The following is a 22,690-nucleotide window of genomic DNA, read 5'->3' as shown; positions in this document are numbered from 1 at the left end:
ACAAACATCATCCCTTGAGATCTGACTTTAGGAACTTTATGCAYATTTCCTCTGGGGGGCGCTATGTTCTGCATTTGTCTCTTGTTTTTGCTTTCTAATCACACAAACGTTTCAGAAGATCAGACAAAGATATTCAAATACAAATATTGAATATATATAGAGGAAGATGGAGCACCTTAAGAGCTCACATATGCCACAACATGCCAACTCCATACAGGGACAMCCCCAGGCCCGGGTTCTAACACACAGTCAATGCAACAGTGCTGTTGTTTGTGTCCGAGCAGCACACTGATGTTTCAGTGTCTCCCATTTCTCTGCAAACTTTGGTTGCCACTGGTGTCTTCCTGAATTTCTAAACCAATTTGGACAGATTATCCCCGCTGGTTAAAATGCGGTTGCTCCAACACGACAATAACTGAACTCATACATCAAAACAGGCTTGGAGATCGTCTTCTGTGAGCCCTGATCACTTTAATAACTCACATTACACTGAGCTGCTATTCTTTGCTCTATACCACACCTCTGTTGCCTTCAATTCTTGAATTTTATTTTTGTTACTTATCGTTTAAAAATCCTCTTCGTATTCATGCAAGTACATAAGTTTAAGCAAAAGTGTCACTTCCTAATACTTTCATTTCTCACATGTCGGCTAAGACTGCACTCCCCATGCTGTGCGTTCCTCTCCTCCTCTGCTCATAGTGTTTTTCATGCCTGACTGAACTAGAATACCCTCCTCTGTTCAGTGTGTCTGAGCCTTGATGGAAGACAGGGAACAGGTCAGAGTCAAGAGAGAGAGGGGAGCCTCTCCCTTCTTACATAATAGCACTCTGGCAACCTGCACRTTTTCTCCTGTAGACAGCGCCGCAGACCTGCGGAGGAAATTAATATTTTAATCTCTCAGTCACACTGAAAGGACAGTCCCGCTCCCACGGGGGGGAGGAGGATAAATAAGTCATGAGCTTGCGGGGTTGTGTGACAACAGGGCTGAGCAGACAGTCACAACAACAAATGCTGAGAGGAAGTGGACAGGTCTCAACTTGGCAGCAACTTTCGGATGGGATGTGAGCGACTCGACGGCCTGTCAAGATTTGGGGAAGCAATACCAGGGGGTGACCTGTTATCATGGAGAACAATGGGTTTTGCTGCAGCTGATTATTTAGAAATATATGTCTGTACATGAGCGACCTAAACGCACTTGCTGCTCTGCAGAACATTAAAGTAAAAGCATTGCCAGCCTCTCTTAGCAGTGAGAAAAAAATGAGGTCACTCCCACTAGCACTACTGAGAGATCATGCAGGCTCTTCTCAGTGAATGGGTTCAGGCGCCACGCTGTGGTCAGACTATGTCAGTCAACGTGTTCTGGATGCAGCGTAAGCTCACAACAGGTCAACGTTTACCCGACCAAAACGTTTTACTGGGGCTACGCATGTAAAGCATTTTTAAAACCCAAAGTAATACAAACATACAAAGATACCAGAACAAAAGATTTCATAAAATAAACACAAAACAAGCTTTGCATTGTTGTTGAGTAGTTTAATAAATGTTAAAAATGGTTAAAAACTAACGTTCCCTATGTTTCACTTCATCTGTTTTTTTTTGTTTTTTTTACAATGTCAGACAGGACAAAACGATAACCAAAATTGTATTTTTTTTTTTTTTTTTTTGTCTTTTGCACATTCAGGTGCAGCTTTTTCTCTTATTATGCAAATTATTACTCCATCTCTACTAAGTAATAAAAACAAGGAATGGTTTACTCTAGCAGAACACAAATAGCTTCAATGTCAAGACATGTTGAGGTAAAGGTGGGGAATATMAACAATGTAAAGCTCTGATTGGTCCCATTTCGCTTAAATTATCTGAAAACACGTTTGTTTAAAGGGACCTCTAACTGTTTGCTAGAAGAGGTTCAAAATAATATACAGAAAAGCAACGCTAATAGTTAAAACAATAATTTAAAATCTCAGAACTGCTGTAACTGCAATGACCATAGAACACATTTTAGTTAGTCCCGTTAGCTTTTTCCAGTTATATGTATATTTTTTTATCCTCTTTCATTTATAATGCTACAAATGTTATGTTCAGTAACCACAAAAGCAAATCAGATACACACCAATCAGAACCGTTCAGTCCTACACAGTCTTCAGAAAAATAAAAGGACACTTCTATGTCGGCACAATTTAAAGTGAAATTTGTTGTTTTGAAATAAATAACACGTGGGAAGGAAGACGTGAAGCAGCATCTACGGGACCGGCTGCATGTACCTGGAAATTGTTTTTGTTTTTTTTTGACGTCCCGATTATCTGATTTTTAAATAAWAAAAAAAAAAGAGTATGCATTTAAAATAACTTATTCTCATCAGTGGAAGTAATTCATGCATCACCAATCTGAYGTAGATGTCGATGTGTCTAAAAGCGTCACTGTTTGATTGCTACTAGCTGCTGAGGAAAAAGCTGACCTGCGTCACGACAAAGCACGGAGACGAGTTTTCCAGGTGTTGCAGGAAGAGTCACCGCTGTTACTAGTTCCATTCGATAAATGTCTTAGAATAGTTGTACAAATACTCAACTTTTTCATGACAGAAAAGAAACATCTCATATATATGATTAATCTGGTCTGGACATCTTTATGAAAACTGACCAGTTTGTCCCCTTTTGTATCTTCTCAAAACCAATGTCAGCAGGTGGAGGGTCTACCTGCTCCTCTCCATCAAAGTGTCTGTTCCTTGGTGTGTTGTTCCATCTGCAGATGCTAAAGCCTGTAGTGTGAAAAGGTCGACGATGATGATGATGATGATGATGATGACGACAAAGCAGAAGAGGAGGGCAGCAGTTTTTATGTCTTAAGTCCTCTAGGGAGAAATCTACTTGTTCTTGTGGACTTGGCCTTCAGCGTTCCTCATTTCTGATATCATTCCTGAGTTAGATCCACGCATAGTAGCTGGGATGATGAAGAGTGTGTCAGTGGTTGCAGAAGCAGCTCGAGCTCACACCCTCGAACAAATTCCTCACAGGTAGTTAGTTAATTAGTTTGTTGTTYGCCGTCTCGACAAGCCGGCTAGTGTTTGATGAGGGGCTCCCTTTCTGTGCCGACGAGGCGCTGGTTCGCGGCAAACACCTTCGCTTTGTTCGCCGACGGACCTTTGGAGAGGATCACATATTGTAAGCAAATCACCCAGGTCAAGACTGTCCAGGTAGGAAATGTACGTACACCAGTCACGATCATTAATGAGTTATTAAATTAGAGCTTTTGATCGTTTTAAGCTGTTCTTTTTTTAGAGGGTGGAATGATCACTTGATGTACAAATTCAATGAGTTTGGTGCTTATGTTTCTGTATCATAGGGATTTACTCCAATTCACGCACGYGGTCAAAATTATACATCAACCCCCGCCACTGTTTTTTGGGATTTCTCCTTGACCAAATGGGTTTTTTAATGAACAAGCTTCTGAAACAGTTATGTCTGCATATTATATGACATTTTCTAGATCCCAATCAGCAGAGTTAAAAACTTAAAAATATCAAAAATCTACATAGCATTCACACTAGTGATAAGTGTATGAACGCAATACAAAAACACAAAATCTTAGCAAGTATCTTTTGTCTRGTTTCTACTAGTGTAAATTTTGAAAAAGACAAAACTAACTCACAAGTAACTTCAGTAAAATATAAGAGCTTGTTATAGGTTAATAATTCCTTAATATTGATTTAAAAAAAGTATTAGTTCCACTGGCAAATTATTTCACTTAAAACATAGGGAAAATGTCTTGTTTTTAGAACTAGCGCTTTATCAGTATTAAGAAATTATTTAAAATAAGCTGCTACATCTTGCTGAAAAGTTACTTTTAAGTTAATTCTGGACTTATTTCAAGTATACTACACTACACTAAAAATACTTGATATAATTGTGTGTTTATTTGTTGTGCAGTATATTATATATTGCTTATTGTGCAACATTACTGACCTATATAGCTTAGAAGAACTGGGAGGAAGATGAGGCCGTGCGTTGCCCCGAGCAACACGATGGCCAAGTACATCCTGAAGTAGAAGACCTGGAAGATCTGCGACTTGGACAACGCCAGGATTAAAATCCCCCCAAACTTTGTTAATGTGATCCCACTGAACACCTGTTGAGATTTAATAAAAATACAAAAACAGAATAAATTTAAGATAACACTAAAAACACAAGACGACCACATTTTGACAGAATTAACTTCCTGTTGTGCATGTAAAACGGCGGAGGCTTCAACTTACGGAGCTGCCCATATGAGCCAAGGCTTCCTCCGCCCGCTCCACTCTGTTCTTCTTCGTGCTGACGGAAAACGCTCGCACAATGTGACTGCAGAACTCCACGGAGATTCCACAGCTCTGCAAGTCCAGGAAAAGAAACATACAATTTAGAACAGAAGAAAGTCACACATCTGCTTTTTTTCCCSCCCTTTCAAACTGGTTATCGGAGGTGACAGTAGGTCATCTGTAAACTCTGGTTTCCTTTCGGTCATTCTGACACGACTTGGCATCATAATCGTTCATGTGACATTTTCAGAACAAAGCGCATCAAGTGAGAGGGATTCACTTTATACACATTTACTGTACTGAAAAAAATTATTTACTTTTTTGTCACATAAAGGATTTCAGATGAAACAACTCTTCATATTACTTCATATTCATATAAAACACAGCATTTTGTTTTCCCAAAGTAATTCCCGTGTCTTGGGGGGAAGGGGGAATTGCTGAATTTTTGTTTTCTCTCACCATAACCAGGTTCACTAGAGACACTGCGTTGAGGCTGATGTTCCACAGCCACATGACGCCAAACATGTTGACCAGAATCATGGCGATGGTGATGCTGACCATCAGCGCCGAACACAGCTCGAAGCCCAGCAGCACCGTAGTGACCACAAATATGGCCCCCAGCGACACGCACAAATTCAGAGCCGTGTCGTAGGCAATGGTGAGGTACTGCTCGTAAAACACGTAGAAGACGCTGTAGAGAAGGAAAACATTAATAAGTGAGCACATAGTGAGTAAAACAAAAAAAGATATATTGTGGGATTCATACCAGTCAAGGCACAATTTGGTAGAAAGTTAGTTATATTTTACCACACAACTAAAAGATCGTCTCCACACCAGTTTTTTAACTAAACTTCAGCCCTCAAATAAAAGTAGAAGGGACATTGTGGTAATGTAAATGAACTCCAATGCAGAAGTCCTGGTCAAATATTGGCTCCCGGGTTTATCTGTAACCTATATGTTCTCACTGACTCCCTTGAACTGTCACCATAAACCAGCAAAAACTCTGTCAATAAATATCTAATGACACTGCAAGAAAAAAAAAACATTTCCAAAAGATTCTTCTGAAACGTACAAGCCAGAATTATTGACATCCTCGGTAAATAACCTTGTATTTTATTTCTGTTACAAAGATAAACAAACAAACAAACAAACAAACAAAAGATGGACATGTAGAAAAACAAGTCATGCCTACTGTTATGTTTTGCTGAGGACTTGGTGTCATGAACAAAAACGTATTATCCAAAAACAGAGCAGCTCGTCAGCAGAATGTACCTGTAGGCAAAGACTTTGTGATTCATGGACTGACTGATATTGCTGGCCAGGATTCGGGCCATTTTCAAAGCATCTATGAAGTCTGGAGACTCCTTTAGGATGGTGTGGTACGTCATGAAGTAAGTTGCTCCGACGCCCGTGTTGTTGGGATACCGATCGACTGCTGTGGCATAAGCCGCATGTCCGCTGAAGAGGATTAATGGAGAGGGTAAAGAAAAAGTTAAAGCGAAAAGATTTAAGGACACACGAAGTGTTTTTTTTTTTTTGACAAATACATGTGATCAATTACCCTTTTCCACACTTGGGGTTAGGATTGTCGGACAAGAACATGGGCAGAAAGTGCATGAAGTCTTCGCCTTCAGGTCTCTGCTTCCCACTCGGAGTCATGGGCCGACAGGATACACAGGACGAGTTCACAACTAGTGAATAGATTTAGAAACACGTTAATCTGTCTTCAAAGGATTTGAGAAAATATATGACTGGCCYACGATAAAGTCAAGACCAGATATTTCTATTAATACTTAAACGTGGGACCTGGAAAAAACAAAGAGAAGAAAGGAGGAAAGGAAGAAGACAAAGAAAGAAAACGATAATAGAAGAAGAGAAAAAAATTAAGAAAACAAAGAGCTGAAGAAAAGAAAGACAAAGAAGAAAGGACCGAAAAGTTTATGATTACCTACGAAATGTATTTTACTGCTTTAAGACATTTGACAAAAAGCATTTTTTCACACTAAAAAACTGGCTAAAATGTTGCATGGCTTTTACATTCTGATCTCTGAATCCACTAGACATTAGTTTGATGCACAGTCGCTGGRTAATACCTGAGGCATTGCAGAAAGCTCCAGTGTTGTTGTAGAAGCGACAGCAGGTTGACTGAGGCTTCACCCAATCAAAGTAATCATCCAGCCAAGACGACGGCGTGTAGGCAATGGTTGTGCTGGGAGTAAATAAAAAGTGAAATCGGTTAGACGACGCAACAATAAGATGAGACAAGCAGTTTGTGAAGTTCTTTAAAGATGAACAGCTGACCGAATTAGTCCTAAATACAGTATTTAAAGTTTTAAATACTGTATGTATCTCAATCTCGACTTACTAATTGCTGATAAGTGAGGCTGAATAGATCTGCTGCACCAAAGAGTCGTTGTTACATCCCACTCCTCCACACACAGAATTTTGGCCTTCTGGGCTACTGTAGTTGTGTCCATCCTCCACTACAAAGTAAACCGGCGCTCCGGTGTGGAGGTACTCGCTCAGGTTCTTGAAGTAATCCAGAACATAAGAGTCCTAAATGAAGAGACGAGCTGTCAGAATAAACTGTTTATGATGGGTATAATAATTAAGGATGAGAGGAAATGGATTTATACTTGAGGAYACTGCAAAATCAATGCACCTTGAAAACACTGTCCCAAGCTTTAAACATCTCAAAGAGTTCAGTAAAAGCTATAGTGATAGGTAAATGATAGTCTGGAGGAGCTGCAAATCCACGGCTTAGGCTAAGGTCTTCTTTACAGAAGACAGGGCAAAATGTTCGGTCTCCAGATGTTCAAACCTGGTAGGGACATAAACTACAAAAGACTTGCAGCTGTAAATGTTCTGCTAAAATGGTCTCAGCAAGCCACAATGCAAATGGATGAAGATTTTCATTTGACTTTCATTTTGAAAGACATATTTCATTTTTGTCCCACTTTACAACTATGAACTTCTTTTAGTTGTTTTTTTTTTTAAAAAACCTCAGCAAAATACACTGAGAATTTAGTTTGCAACGTGACGAGACATTAAGTTCAATGGTTGTGAATACGTTAAATAAAGAGCAAGGCAATGTAGCTCTGGCTTTATTGCATAAACTCAAAAGTCTGCACTCAAAAATRGTGAGAAAGAAAAATATGACAAAAATTAAAAACTTACATCAGGCATAGATAACTTCTGGTCTAATCCAATTTCCACTTTATTGACAACCGCAACACTGAAGGACAGCATACCCACAAACACCGCCACCTGTTGACAGGAACAACACGGTCACATCCACTCAAAAAAAACAAAAAAAAAAACAATGGTTCCACTTGAACTCATTGGTGGATTTAAAGCAGGAAGGCAGGCACGGTTACTGAGGTGTGACTCACAATGATTGGCCGAACCCACTCTTTAAGGATGAATGGAGCATAGAATTTCTTGAAAAAGCGGAAGAGCAAGCCTTCTGTCCTGACTTCCTGACGTTCGGGCAGCTTGACGCAGCAGCAGATGTCAAGTCGATTCCCCTTTTTAAACATGACAGACACACCGCAGTGTTTAAAAAGTRTAGYGTAATGAAGAACCTGTTGCTAAAGTTCAATTATTATTGTACATGCGGAACACGCCAGAAGATCTGGAATAAGGAAATGTGAAGTCTTTGCAGATAAATCTGTACGCATTTAATCTGATTTGTAGATTAGAAAGTTTTAGGTAATAAATATATTTGCAGATTACTTCTTCATAGAGAATTTAATAAAAGGAATCACTAAAAAGTGCTTTAAAAAAAAGAAAAGAAATTCCCTCCGAGTACAAAATTTGTTCCAAATGTGATTAAAAAAACAAAACTATTAAATTACTCGTAAAGCCTGGAATGGTTTCTAACTTTATGGTGCATAATAATATACCATCATTGTTTACTGCTAAAATGCCTAGAATTAAAAGAGAAATATGACTCAACAGTTTAGTTATAGAGAACGACTTCTGACAATTAACGACCTTTAAAGAAGTCAAATGAAACACAGCTGACATGGAAATGAGGAAGCAGAGAAAAATACCACTAAAACATCAGAGTTTCTGCTTAAATGGTCTTCAGAGTTTTACTCAAATCTAACTGCAAATGTCAAATGAAAAAAACAAAACAACAACAAATAAAAAAATAAACAAACACGTTGTGCTCAGAAGTTATATAGTCAAGATTTACGACCCAAAAAATGTCCTTTATTTTTCTTTCTTGAAATGTTTGTGTTTTTTGAGGAGTTTTAGTCTACTTCATGATTTTGGACAGGTACAATTTACATGACTTCTTCAATATGCAGGCCATACAGTAATCAGCTATGGCTACTAAAAGCAGAACACAAAATGAGGGCTACTGTTGAGATGGGGATAATTATATTTTCACACATGATCAGGTTGTTTATCAAAGCTTTTGTCCCCATCATTTGTAAAAAAAGATTTTTTTTGTATTTTCTCAGGTCATCTTTAAATTTTTCAAATCAAATACAAAATGTGATTTCTTTTAGAGCAACACAAAATCTGGAGGGGATGATTACTTTCTTGACAGTGTAAATCATTTGGCAGTTAAGCTATTTTTATTCTAGCAATCTAATTTTTAATGTCCTTTTTTTGCATCTAGATTAAAACAACAACAACAACAACAACAAAAGTTTCCTTTACTCCCACCTCCTGTCTTTTGGCGTCCAAGCCGAGCAAGCTGACAAAGCAACTGATCTGCAACAGGAAATCGATGAAAACAGCCAAGCCAGCAAACAATGAGAAAGTCCTAACAGCCGGCATGTTGGACAGGGCACCTGGATGATAACCCAAGAAAAAAAAAAAAAGAAAAGGTCAGTTTGAGGCTCGGCAGAAAAAAGAAGCAATCCATCTGTTAAACGTGTCATTCTGGTTCTTAAAGTCCAAGTTTGTTAGTTTAAGCTTAAACATTTACAGTTCAGTATGTAAAGATTTTTGTTTAGTCAAATAATTAGGACACGTTTTGTCAAAAATATGTAGACAGGTCCACCATAGATAGGTTCTCAATGGACCCAATCCGATTACTGGATCCATCAATCCATAAATCCATCTGCAATGTCACCAAATGCAGAGATATAACAGCGTAATATGATACAGACACTGATTCGCATCCATTTCTACTGACAAGATCATACAGCCACATTCACTGCCACAATCTGGCAAAAATGTGTAAATAGCCTTAAAGGTGTAGCTGATTTTCACTGAAAATTTTAGAGATAATTCACCTTTAAATATTTGTAAGCATAATTAAGCTTGTAAAAAMCCCCAGACATGACAAGGGTAAGTTCTTGACATCACTTGTTAACAACTCATTTAAAATAAAAATATTTTGCCTTATTTGTGCTTTCTTTTTTTACGCCAATAAGAAATTCTAGGTATTTCCAATTAGTAACTCTTGGCTCTTTGTGATCCCTGATCCATAAACATAAAGGCCCAATTTCATTGGAGAGCTGCAGCAAAGAGGGAGAAAAAAAATCATAAAATCTCGATAGCAACCACAACATACTATCTAAATACCAACAGGTTGGAAGTGGTTCCTATGCAAACCTTAACATAGAGATGTTAAGGTAGAGTAAACTCTACAGGAAGTTTAAAATGAAGCCATTTGYGACAATGACTGACCTTTTTGCAAAAAAACTGAAGTTGGGTTTGGTTTAAAACCACAGAATGGATAAGTAGAAAAGCAGTGCATGCTGAATGTTAAGTATGGTGGAGGATCTGTAATACTGTGGGCCTGCGTCGCCGGTGAAAGCCCCAACAGTTTAATGAGTATGTTGCTGTCATTAAGCAGCAGATTCATCTTACCCAGGAAGAAGGCCACCGTCTCTGAGAAGGAAGAGAGAAACATGCTGGGAGCTATGTCTCCAAGGATACGGCCGATCTGATGGTGAAGCTCTTCCCGAGGCATCCGCTCATCTCTCTGTTCGCAAATGCAAACATTTTMAAATTTAGCACCTCTTCTTTCAGAGGAAGCCACGCACAAWCATTATTCCTTACAAATAAAAGTTACGGATCAATGTTCGTTAAATATTAGCACCAAAGATARCGTTTACCTGGTAAGTCTGCACGATGATGAAGATGTTGTCGACCCCGACAGCCAGAACGAGGAAGGGAATGACCTCGATCACGATGAGTGTAAGTGGGACACCCGCATAGCTGAAGATCCCCAAAGAYGAAGACACCGAGCTGAGCACAATCAGGATGCCGGCTATACCAAGAGATATCTTCGAGTCCACCTGCACCGATTTAAAAAAAAAAAAAAAACCCAAGATGAATCATCTCCATCCTTTCGTCACATCAGTTTCATGCATGAGTAACAAGAGACGTGACCGTGACTTGTGCTGCTTCATAGCAAACAGGCAGGACAAGCTAAGATGTGTAATGTCTGAAACTATTTTGGCTATGTGTGGCAGCAAGTGGCACCGAAAGCACAGAYTAAAATCATGTCAGGGTTTTTCCTATTACCAGCAGCCTTCTGAAACTGTGGATGTGGCCCAAAGCCAGGGAGATGTAGATGAACATGATGGCGTAGCTGATCACGATGGTGCTGAGGTCACTTTTGCTCTCTCTGTCGATCTCGTCTTCAACGCTCCTCTCTGCACTGAAGGCTACGGTCAGATTGGGATTGCTGAAGTGCTTCATAAACTTGATGAACCTGGAAGGCACGGACACACACAAAATAAACAGTTTGTATAAACAACACTACATGAAGAAAAAAAAAAAAACTATACAACTAAAGGCAAAGGGGTTTGTCGGATGAATTGCTATCTTACTCTTTTTCCCAGGCGAGAGCTTGGCCCATCTTGACCGAGTCGTTCAGGTAGTTGTTGAGCGGGAAGGTGATCACAAGAGCTGTGGCATTGTTGTAGTTTGTCTCTGTAATTTGAAGAAATACAGCGTATATTTACTGTCAAATTGAATTTTTTTGACTTCTTTACCATCCATTGAAATAAGCCCATTTGAAGTCTTTTATTTAAAAATAAATAATAATTAGAGGGCTCCTAATGTGTTACAGTAAAACAAAATTAATAAATCACAATAAAAATGTTTTAAACAAATAAACATTTTACCAAATAAATTTCAAGTTGACTTATTTACTCCTTAATTTAATACTTTAATATATGTACAAAAACACATAATTTAGTTTGTACTTCTTTTTGCTGTTGAAGGATCCAGTGAGGTTTTCACTGCTTATTGGTACAACAAAGATCAGTGATTTTTMTTTTTGAAAGGTAGATAGAGATAGTCTTTGTTGTCTCATAGAGATAATTTATTTCACAGTCATTACATATTCCAAGCTGCAGATACAAATAACTTTGGCTTCTCACAAAAAGTGTGACATCACAAATATAAATTACAACATAAACCWCATTCAACACATACACACCTTTACAGATATAACACACATTGCTTGCTCCCCTTATGCACASCCACATACACGTCACAAGAAACAAAAAAGGAAATGGACGATCGTCTCTGGAGTTGAGGGGACAAAGCTTTACTTAAGTGGGCTTTTTTTCCCACCAAGTCCAATGTGTTGCATCTGTGGCCAGAAGGGAGTAAAGTGAAGAACTGGTTCAGAGGATGGCATGTTCTGTTGGCTACAGTGTGTGCAAGACATATGTCGTAATCAATGGGGTTTTTGTTTATTTGTTTTTTCCATTTCCTGCCAAATGTTTCACAATTTTGAGCATCTTACTCAGACCATTGATTCTATTTGTGTCCAATGAAATGCTTTCTAACAGGTTATGGGCGGTGCCTGGTGATCAGCCCACAGAAAGCTGCCCAATCAGAGCAGACGAGGCTTTYACGGTGGAGGAGCAGGGCGGAGCCTCCTTCACCTTTGTTTTTATTGGAAAAGGTGTTACAAAGTAGGCWGTGGCATAGCAGGCAACAGCTGCTTGACAATTCCATRCTTTTTAATYTGGGAAAGAGGTACGATTTGGTTGATAGTGACACAACTATGGACAAACACTGCGACAAAGTTGTGGAAAATGTGYTGAAGGTGAATGACCAGAGGGGTGCTGAAGTTTTCTTTGTTTGCTCTTTCTAAACAAGTACCAACTACAGTTTGTCACAGTGCCTTGCAAAGTTACTCCTGAACTTTTTCACATTCTGTCACACTTCAACCACACACTGCAGTGTGTGTTATTGGGATTTCATGTCACTGAGCCAAAAAAGAAAAGAAAAAAAACACACAATGCATAGTTGTAAAGTAGAAGGAAATGTTCACAAGCAGACATTAAATCTTCATTTTTCTTTCCCATCAACAGCTTCCCTCTGTCAYGATACCATCTACACTGCATAGGAGGTCTGTGCTGGGTGAAGTGTTGGTTTTCCTCCAATACACCCAAGATTGTGGTTGCAGTGTAACAAAATATGACAAAGAATACTTTTACTGTAGTTAGTCACCCTCTCCTGTATGCAGTTGTGCTGAGAACCAAATACAAATGTCTGATTTCCATAGGATCCAGCGAGTCCTATCGCCTCAGATGAATCTACTCCTTTTACAGGGATACGCTTATGTATGAGTTTTATCAACCACTCATAACTGTGCAAAACAACAACTTACCATCATAACCTCCGAGTGCCAGCCAAGGGAAGACGGGGCCACCAAAGGTTCCTAAGCAGGGATCATGAAGGAGAGTGGTGTCGTTGAGTGATGCTGGAGCGCTGCAAGAGGGAAACATATGTAGTTAAGGGGTTAGGACAAAAARCATAAACACAACAAAGTCACTGAAGCCCTACATGAATGGTAAGGAGGAAGTCTGCAAACACTATTCTAAACAGGAGGATTATCTGAAAATGTAGCACAGGGGAATACCCTTGAAGGAGCAGGTGGTCCATAAACTTCATCAACAAGAACAAGAAAAAAAAAATTCAACTAAATATTTGTAAGAAAGGCAAAAAGATCGTATGCATGGCCATCAAAAACGACATTGTATTTTTTTTTAGGGTCTTATGAGATAAACCAGGAAAAAGGTTGGACATTTGTATACTGCCCACTCTACTCGCATACTCCTAAATAAAATACACTTCAAAAGCTTGTTAGAAAGCATTCAAGAAGAAATAACATCAGCACTGGCACATAAGAAACAAGCATATGTTTCTTATGCTCCTTTTCTTATCAAATTTTCACTTTGGACCCAGAACTTTTTTTCTCTTAATGTCAGCACCAAACACCTAGACAGACCAGGAATCCTCTCAGTTTGCTGCTCTCTGGTTTTAGAATCATTTGTAGGCTGATYTGAAACTAAAGGAGCCAGTCTGATTAATGTCTGATATTTTGGGAGCAAGAATTTTGCATGATCAATGTACTGATCAGTCAAAGATGAGCTTTAATTTTTAACCGYTCTGATGCTCAAATGAACTAACATGTAGACTTAGATTAAGTTGTTATATTATGTTTTTTAACTCTGCATCAATACCAGTCTTGGCCAGGATGGCCTTTTAAAGAATTCTGCTGGTAAAGGAAAAGGGAAATATTCTTTAATCATAAAAATAAAACAAACAATAACACAGCAGAAAATCAAGGATAAAGTTTTGAAAATGCAGTTMTGAAACAATATCTAGAGATTGTAAACATCTCATGGATAACTGTTCTAACTGCATGCCACACTTTTCTGATTTTTATTTGTAATTTTCKTTTGAAAATAGAGTAATATTTATTGGTTAATAAAAAAAATCTAATGACACAGAATTCTTTGGCTGTAAGTTGAAAACACACATCTGTGTTCTCTTGGTATGACTTGCAAAACGCCAAAAGGTGAACTGAAAAATTACGAAACAAAACTGGATCGGCGTCTGYCTGCAGATTATTTTTCATGTTCGAAGCGTTCCTCTACCATTCTACGAAAACACAATGAGGAACAGGTGTTTTTAGAAGAGCGCTTCTCCAAAATAAGGACAGTGAAGTAAGAGAAGATTAAACATAATGCAAAATGTCAGCTTATAGAAAAAAAAAAAAAACAAAAAAAAAACTGAACAAACGTAAAAAATACCTGACGCAGTAGAGGAAGTGGCTGTGATAGTCGGCGTACACAAAAAACTCATCTCCGATGCTGTGGTCCAGCACCGAGTGGCTATTCTGAAAGTAGTTGAGAACACTCAGGATGGTGCAGTTGTTGTTGTACGGCGCCAGAGGAGCCAAGCAGATGTCCTTCAACGTGACGTTTTTGCCGTCGTATTCAGCTACTAGGTTTTCGATTTCAAGTTGCAGGTCCAGCACCTGGAAAAGTGAGGTTAGAAGAGAAACATGAGTGCAGGAATAGAAAGAAAAAAAACAACAACTTGGAACCACAGTTCCAAAACTTTAGTTGCACTTCCATCTACATTAGCRGAAAGAAAACAGAAATGCAATTTTAGCTGTTCCAGGTGCAAAATATTAAAACTACCTCTTCTYCTGCACTTTACAAGAGCTGATTTGAGCTGTGGGAATAATTATAGAGCACGTAGGTGCTTTAATGCTTAGAAATTGCAATTTGACTCTAAATCTGATTTTAAAAAGTTTATTAAAACTGCCTTAGGTAACTTTTATAAAAACAGATTTTTTTTACACAGTTGTTAAAACTGTCACTACGCCTAGACAGTCTAATATGAGACAAATAATTTTAGCGAGAAAAAAACAGAAAAAAAAGAAGAAATATTTTCTTCCTTGTTCCAGTGATCCTACTGCTATCTGCAGAAATACACCACTCCCAGTCAAAAACAATCGATCAGAACAGGGAGGACGGTGTTAGTTTCAGTCACGCTTTGTGTAAACAGCAGAGCAACGAGGACAAGGATTAAGCTGTGGTCGTTCAAATTTTAAGACCAAGTCCATAGTTTAAGTTTATCTAAAGATTTTAGGTTTTGCTTAGCTTTTTTCTTCGGAAGTTCTCTGCTTCACTGTGACGGAAAGATAGCAGAGAGTCTTGCACTTTAGTTTTCATTTACAGAAAAAAAACAAAAAAAACAACAACAAAAAAAACTGATGTTTTCTCCAAACGTCAGAAAGATGTTTCAATGAATTAGTGTTGCTCACTGTTTCCTAAACCACCAACCTGGTGCAGAATGTCTTTGAACAGGATGGCTTTAAACGGGACATCTGACCCTCCGAAATACGGGGAGTAGATATAAGTGTCATTGATGGGAGTGGTTATAATGAGCTGCGTTGTTCTGAAGAATGGACCAAAGTGCTCATCGAAGTAGTTCTTCTCTTGGCGAGCCTGRCTGGAGGGCGACGACCAAAGCTCAACGGGGTCGGTGGTGATGCGCATGTAGACCAAGCCTCCACTGCAAGCGGTCACTAACACCAAGCTGCCCAGCAGGACCATGGATGGATGACGAACACAGAAAGAACCCCAGGAGCTGAAGAAAGTTCGCAAGAGATTCTCAAAGCGTTCGCCCAGCGTCTCACAGCACGATGCATTTTCTGAGAGAAGAAAAACAAAAATAATAAGGAGAAATCTTGTTATGTGTATATCATTTAAAGAACAAGAACATTATGGGTACAGGGCCTCTAATTTGGTTCATTCCATAAAACCACAATAAAGCATTCAGATCTGTGGCTGTAGAAAGGTTCAAAAAGTATAGATAACTTGATCATTTGATAATTAAGTTGCTTCTATGTATTGTTCATAATGTAAGGAGACTTTAAGAGTCTTTAAAAGATGCCTATAAATAAAATGAATTATTATTAACTTGGCCTTACCTTGGTTRTGATTATCGCTATTGAGGGAGAGTGGGTTGTTGCTGTCCAAAATGGGGCCGTACTCTGATGTGATGGTCCTTTGCCTACACATCAGTTAGCAACTGGTTCAGAACAAACGTATGCATCGAATAAYACGTTCACACATTACGTTCCGAAGCGCGTTACCTGAAACACCAMGCCCCGGCTAAAACTCCGGCAAAGATGAGCAGRAAGGCCATGTAGGAGATCCACATGATGACCGACATGGCATCCATACCGAGGATGGTCCAGGGAGGGGGCAGCGGAGGRGGTACGGGTTTGGGGCCGCATGCCGCCGCGCAGTCCTGACAGGAGCACGGACCCGAACCGTCCTCTAAGCCTTCTGTACAGGCATACGTTTTGTTGTTCATGGGCGTGTAACCGGAAACCTCCACATCTGGAATAGTAACAGAAGATTTCCCTTAAGAAACGAACCCACGTAATGGTTTTGAATGACGTCAAGACAGTCAGAGGTATGAAGAGGTGCTTACCAGAGAACACGGGGATGATAGGAAATGGAGCCTGGCCATTGTCGATACTGAACATGTATTGGATCCAGTTGGTTGCATTGCATTCTTGAGCGTCCTTGCCACACAGCAGCGATAAGGCTTTCACATTGCTAGAAGGTGCCTGCACATCCTGACAGGCATTGTACATAGCTGGAAGAAATCATATAGAGAAAACGATTCAATGATTCATAAGTCCCCGTCTGTCTTGTCCAGTTTGCCACAAAACAGAAAGTTATGACAGAAAGTTTCCGTTGGCATGACTGAGAGCTCAGCTTCAGGAAATAATCATGTTAACTCAGCAGATTTCTTATGCAAGCCAAATGCTCGCACGTCAACAGTTGAACGACTCACCATTAGTGAATGTCTTTCCGATATAGTACTCCACTTCTACTACATTCTTCCCCTTGAACTTGGTGGCATTCATAAACTGACTCTGATGGGGACTGCACGTCAGCTCACAGAACAGGTTCATCAGATTGTAGAAACACGAAGGACACCTGCGTGCAGATGGAGAAGTCAGAGTAACCAGAGTGCTTTTGTGACCACCTGGATGAGTCATTGCTCATGAGCTCCTGGAGCAATTTGAGGAGGCTAGCAACTCCTGGGAAGATTTGCCGTTGTTCCATCGTTCCATGTTTTCTTCATTTGTGAATAACGGATCTCAGTGGCTTCCAAAGCGGTAAAAATAGTTTTGTAACCCATTCCAGACAGGGTGTTCATGGCTGATCTTTTGTTGAATTTCTTTAGATTGCACCATGATGTGTTGCTTTTTAGGGTCCTTTGTCCACTTCGTGTTGCCAGCCTGGTTGATTTAAATTATTTTCTGATTCTACGAGTCTGGATTTTCCTAGTATTAAAATTTGTTTGATGTTCTGAAACAATTAAGTGTGATTTCAAAAAAAAAAAAAAGCAACAATTGAATAAATCTGTAAAGTAGCAAACACTTTTTCACAACTTTGTACATATAACAATAGTAAAATTTTAAAAACGTGAAAATGAAATCTGCAAATTATAGAACATGCAAACGTTAGCAGATAACAACCACCCTATCTGTGGAGTTTTGCATACTTAAAAAAAACAACATATTTTGTTTTTACCGGCAAATACGATACATTGACGAATTTATCTCCAGCATTTCAGGAGGCCGAAGATAATGCTGCAAGAATGTCATGTGCTTCACCGGCTAATCTTCTAACATACCGAGACAAGAACTGAAGGGGCAGCTGGAGACTCCCTTTGAGCGTGCGCAGCTGGTCCTCGTTGCAGCAGAGACTTCGGTTTCCATAGTTATACCCAGGACAGAGCTCCTGCACATATAAAGCACGGGCTGTGAAAAACACTTATACAACGCCTTGCAAAAGTATTTGTAACCCTTGAGCCTTTTTATGTTTTGTCACATTACAGCCATTGGGATTTTATGTGATGGACCAACACAAGGTACTGCACGTACAGGGGAAGGAACATGATACACAGTATGGATACCTGGCTTCCAACATTATTTGTAAACAAAAATCTGAAAAGTGTGATGCACTGGTGTGCATAACCTTAACCATCCTTTCATCTGACACCCCAAAATCCAGTGCTAGAGTCAGAATGTGCGCATTTTAAAGAAAATAAAGGTTTCATGAAAGCCTCATAGGTTTGTTAGAGCACATTAAAGAATAAGTAGCATCACATGGACCAAGGAACACAGCAGATGGATAGATCGTTTTCCGTAACTGACCGAACAAGACAGTATTAATAGCATTATCTCAAGTGAAGGTTTATGCTCCAGCTGGATGTTGTTGACTCTAAACATTCAGACTCTAAACATGTTGTAGCTGTCAGAGCTACAGCAGCATGGTTTATATCAAAACTTCTTCATGTGTCTGAACGGCCCAGTCAAAGTCCAGACCTAAATCCAATGAAGAATCTGTAGCAAGACTAAGAAAAGTGACGATCACGGATGCTCTCTATCCAGACCTAATGAGCCTCAGCAATTTTGCAAAGAAGAATGGGTAAACATCTTGCTAGATGCACAAAGCAAAATGTAACTTTAGAAGCTAAAAACAGTTCTACATCTTATAAAATCCTTCACATAAAATCCCCAAAAATTGAGGTTGTAATGTAACAACCTCAAATGTGAAAAGTTGAAGATGCATGAATACTTACTCCACAGAGCATCACCAACAAAGGCAAAGCATTACAGTAGTGAACGTACCGTTAGAAGCTCGTAGCCTTCAGGTTTTAGTGGAAGAGGGGCACCGGTGTAGTTACAGTTGTATTTTTTGCCAGGAACCTTTTCTGACTCGCCACACTCGCCATACCAAACACAGTGCTGGGCCTCCACCTGACAGCGAGACAACAAAACAAACAATATTATGAGCAATGGTGAACAGGATGTTGGCTGGTGGATGAGAAATAACTTTTAAATCGTGTGAAACTTCATCTATTTTTACCAACGCCATTTTTACCAAGGCTGAAATGAGTCATGTGCCTTAGTTTATTAGGCTTCTTTAGAGATATAGGTGAAGAAGCACTTTATCTTTCTTCCTTTTCGCAACTGATTTCCTGTCTTTCGAACATCATATGCTCTGTGTACTTAAAAATAACATTTTCAGTTCTGCAAAATATATTTGCAGGACTTAGAAAAAAACCTGGTGACACCCACCACAGAACATGTTAGATATCGATTTAAAATGTGACATGTGATAGCCTACTGTCTACAACAGGAGTTAGAATAAAGCTAAACATGTTCTTTAATCTGCCTGTTCAGCATCAGAGCCATCACGTGCATTTTGTTACGAAGGTCATCTTGGGGAAGTTAATTCACTTACTCCACAAACAATTTCATGACAAGACTCGGAGTTACACTTTGTCCTACTTTTGTGGGTGTTATTCACAAACAGATGATATTCAGGTGACATTATTTCTGGAAAACAACCTGTATGAAGCTGTAGGCTGTTCCTGCTTACTGGACTGTGGTACCATTTGCTAAGTCATGTTTATCTAGGTTACCAAACAGGTCTCCATAGTGATCCTTGGCCAGAAACGGAATTTCTGCCTAAATACTCATGAGTTTTCTTTAACTTTTCTGCTTACCCACAGCAGCTTTCAGGTAGTCAATATTTGCGCTGATTCTAGCATTCTTTTCAGTTTTTTTTCTCTTTTTTTTTTTTTTACCTTATCTTAAAACAGTAATGATTAATGACATTTCAGATGTTTTAGCTCAGTTTCAAAGCAGATCTGTGCGTTGCAGAGGATCGAACTAATTGCATCATGTAAAGAAGTGCAAATATTGTAATGAGAGGTGACTGAGAACGAGTGAGTATTACCTACAATTGATTAAATTAAAGCAAAGGGACAGAGTTGCTTTCTGTTGAGTAATACCCCTGAACTGGACAGACATGTTAAAGTTAATGAAACATGACCGCCAGACAACAAAGCTGTGCAAAATCTGGCTTTTGCATTTAGTTTAATTTTTGTTTATTCTTTTGTGTAACTCTTAGGCGTAGCTGTCCGTCTGAAGAATTTAAACTACAAGGACGACTGTCCTTGATGTAGTTTCTATTGAAGATGAACCAATCGATATTCCATTGATTTTATCTGCATTTCAAATACCGGAAAAAAACAAAAAACATTTGATGCCCATCTGATAAATTTATAAAAACAAAGACCTCCCAACATCTTCTGTCTATAAATCATTCAACCAACATTGTACCTTTGATGCACCTATTTTTAGTTCATTATATAATACAAAGGTTAGGGTAATATCCATAAAGCATAAATAAAAGTCACAGTATCGTCCTAATTTCTTAATTTTCTGGTGAATTTCAAAACTATCACAATTTAAGAACTTGCAAGACGTCTTTTTTCGTCTGTAGTTCACAGGAAAAATAGAAGGGGCATACGGTGAGAATCAGAATATGATGTTTTCAAAAAAAAGTGAGACGTGTTGCTTTTCACGATGGATTTACTGAATAGATCAAATGTGATTAATGGAATATCTGGTCAATTCTGATCACTGGATCAACATGCATTTTAAATTCACTGAAATAATTTGTTAATTCGGCTTCAAACAAAGACACGCGGTAAGCATGTTATTTGCTTTTTATTATCAAAAAAGTGCTCAGTCTCCAGAAATATACAGGTTATACAACATGGTGTTTTTAATATTCGCCTGGTTATTTTATATTTAGCAGTGAACTTGCGCACTGTTGTGTTTCACTCAGCTAGCAATTACACTCGTGTTTTGAGGTTTCAATAACTAATTTCTTCTTCCTAAAAAGCAGTTTTGCTTTTCTGATGATTATAGGTTTCGACAGCCGCGAATTGAAACACAACCAGTACAACCAGTCTTTTAAAAAGTAAACCCCGTCTCCCTGAAAGCTGATTGAAATGAAACGATTCATTTCAATCAGCTTTCAATATCGAAAGCACTGCTTGTCGTATACCATTAAAAATCATATTTTCAAGCGAGCATAAATCCAGTAAGTTGAAAAAGCTATCTCCAGTCTACATTGGGTTTTATGATCTTTATCCAGTTTCGTTCTCCGCCTCGGATAAACATCACAACAGCAGCTGTAGCCAAGGCTGAGTCACGGAACAGTCACGAGTCCGGGAACGTTCAGCCACACTCACCCATCGATAGTATCCTGACAGCAGTATAATGAAGAAGAGAAGAGTGAAACTGAGCCTCCCTGCTGTGGGCCCCATCCCTCTCTCTGAAATCATCGAATTGGACTGACAGTCCGGCTAAACTTTTGCATATCTTGTTGATGGTTTCTTCTTCCTGTGACGTTTTCTTTAGGGGCGGAGGTAAGTGCTGCCACCAAGCGGCAGAAAATATTCAGCGCTCTCAATGGAATCATGGGATTCTGCAAAGGGAAATATAAAGCGACATCTGCCTGTGCTTGGTTGTCAAGCCAATGTTTGTCTCTTTTAAAAACGCTTGTAGAAAGAAAACACACCAAAAATCACATTTTATGTATTCAAACTAAAATTTGCAGCATAGAATCAACCTGCAAATTTGAACCCAAGAAAATGTAAAGAAATAGTACAACATTTTTTCAAACTTTAGACTTAAGCAGTTATCTCAGGGTAGTCCATAATATTAACATTAAACATTTGTTTCATTTTAATAATGAATTATTTAATTAACTTAATTAAGCAATTAGATTTATTTTAAATTTTATTTTAAAAGACAATATTGACTCACTAATTACTGATTAATGTACAAACACAGACACAAACACAGATTGATCAGATAATCAGTTGCATTTACTGTATTCAAATAAGACTTGTCCTTAGATAGGAGATGTTTAGTCAATCAGGACCAGAGTCCGACTTTCGATTCTTTCAACCTGTAAAGCATTCCCTGTTATCAGTTTCTCATTGAGAAAAAGGGTCATAAAGGTCTTTACAGATATATTGAGTTTTTCATACAAACCTTGCTATGTCTCAAGATGATAACACAATATGGTGTTATTCAGTAAAATAAATTATACAGTTACCTAGTACCTACTGGTAACATATATTGACTAGTTCCTATTCAGTAAATATTTGATAAAAAATACATTTTCAGTATTGAGACTTTTAAAACAAAGAAAAAAAAGAAATTAAAACATTTTAGAAATATTAAGGTAGTGACCATCAATCATTTCAAATTGCACTAAAACTCACCCTTCCCGTTAGACTTCACTGCAGCATGTTCAACTACCACTTAAAAGAGTGGTACAAATAGTGTTTTTGCACTAATAACTCTTTTATAGTACGGTAGGGTTATTAGTAGTTTGTTTAAAGTATTTGCCTATCAGAACTAAATAATGTTGACTGGCGGTTTCTAACTCTTTATGTTTATGGAGTTATGTATTTAAGTAGTCATATAAATCTGTTCAACAAAATAAAAGATTGGGATTATTTTTAGGTAAGTAGCATGTCTTATGAGACTTATTCATTTTTGTAATACATTTGTCTTAAGGACCTTCAGGAAGAGAGAGTCATGCTAATTTCTGTTCAGTTTTTGTTCAATAAGAAAACCTTGATCTTGATTCTCTTTCAAGTGAGAGTGAAAACACCCAATTAAACCATTTACTAATATTTTCTACTTGTCTAAATTGTTGCACTTTGCCCAGAAAACACAAAAGGCCTTCCAGCCCTGCATTATGAGTC

At 38.5% G+C, this 22,690-nt stretch overlaps 1 protein-coding gene across 1 annotated transcript; it reads right to left on the bottom strand.

The window, feature by feature from the left end:
• Positions 1–1,589: 1,589 nt before the first annotated feature.
• npc1 (Niemann-Pick disease, type C1) lies at positions 1,590–21,318 on the bottom strand. Its single transcript, XM_008434556.2, has 25 exons — positions 21,161–21,318; positions 18,741–18,869; positions 17,741–17,847; positions 16,892–17,037; positions 16,523–16,690; positions 16,179–16,428; positions 16,014–16,096; positions 15,364–15,734; positions 14,323–14,549; positions 12,894–12,994; positions 11,095–11,197; positions 10,787–10,976; positions 10,375–10,557; positions 10,127–10,241; positions 8,972–9,099; positions 7,684–7,818; positions 7,469–7,558; positions 6,657–6,847; positions 6,385–6,500; positions 5,853–5,982; positions 5,564–5,749; positions 4,751–4,982; positions 4,250–4,363; positions 3,960–4,122; positions 1,590–3,137 (listed from the first exon to the last, which is right to left on the bottom strand). The coding sequence occupies exons 1-25, from the start codon at positions 21,251–21,253 to the stop codon at positions 3,055–3,057; spliced, it is 3,834 nt and encodes a 1,277-aa protein (XP_008432778.1). The 5' UTR covers positions 21,254–21,318; the 3' UTR covers positions 1,590–3,054.
• Between the last annotated feature and the right edge of the window lie 1,372 nt (positions 21,319–22,690).

The sequence above is a fragment of the Poecilia reticulata genome, linkage group LG17, assembly GCF_000633615.1.
Source record: "Poecilia reticulata strain Guanapo linkage group LG17, Guppy_female_1.0+MT, whole genome shotgun sequence".
Taxonomy (NCBI): Eukaryota; Metazoa; Chordata; class Actinopteri; order Cyprinodontiformes; family Poeciliidae; genus Poecilia; species Poecilia reticulata.
Note: the sequence above shows the minus strand (reverse complement) of the source record. Positions and strands in the feature narration are given on the sequence as shown.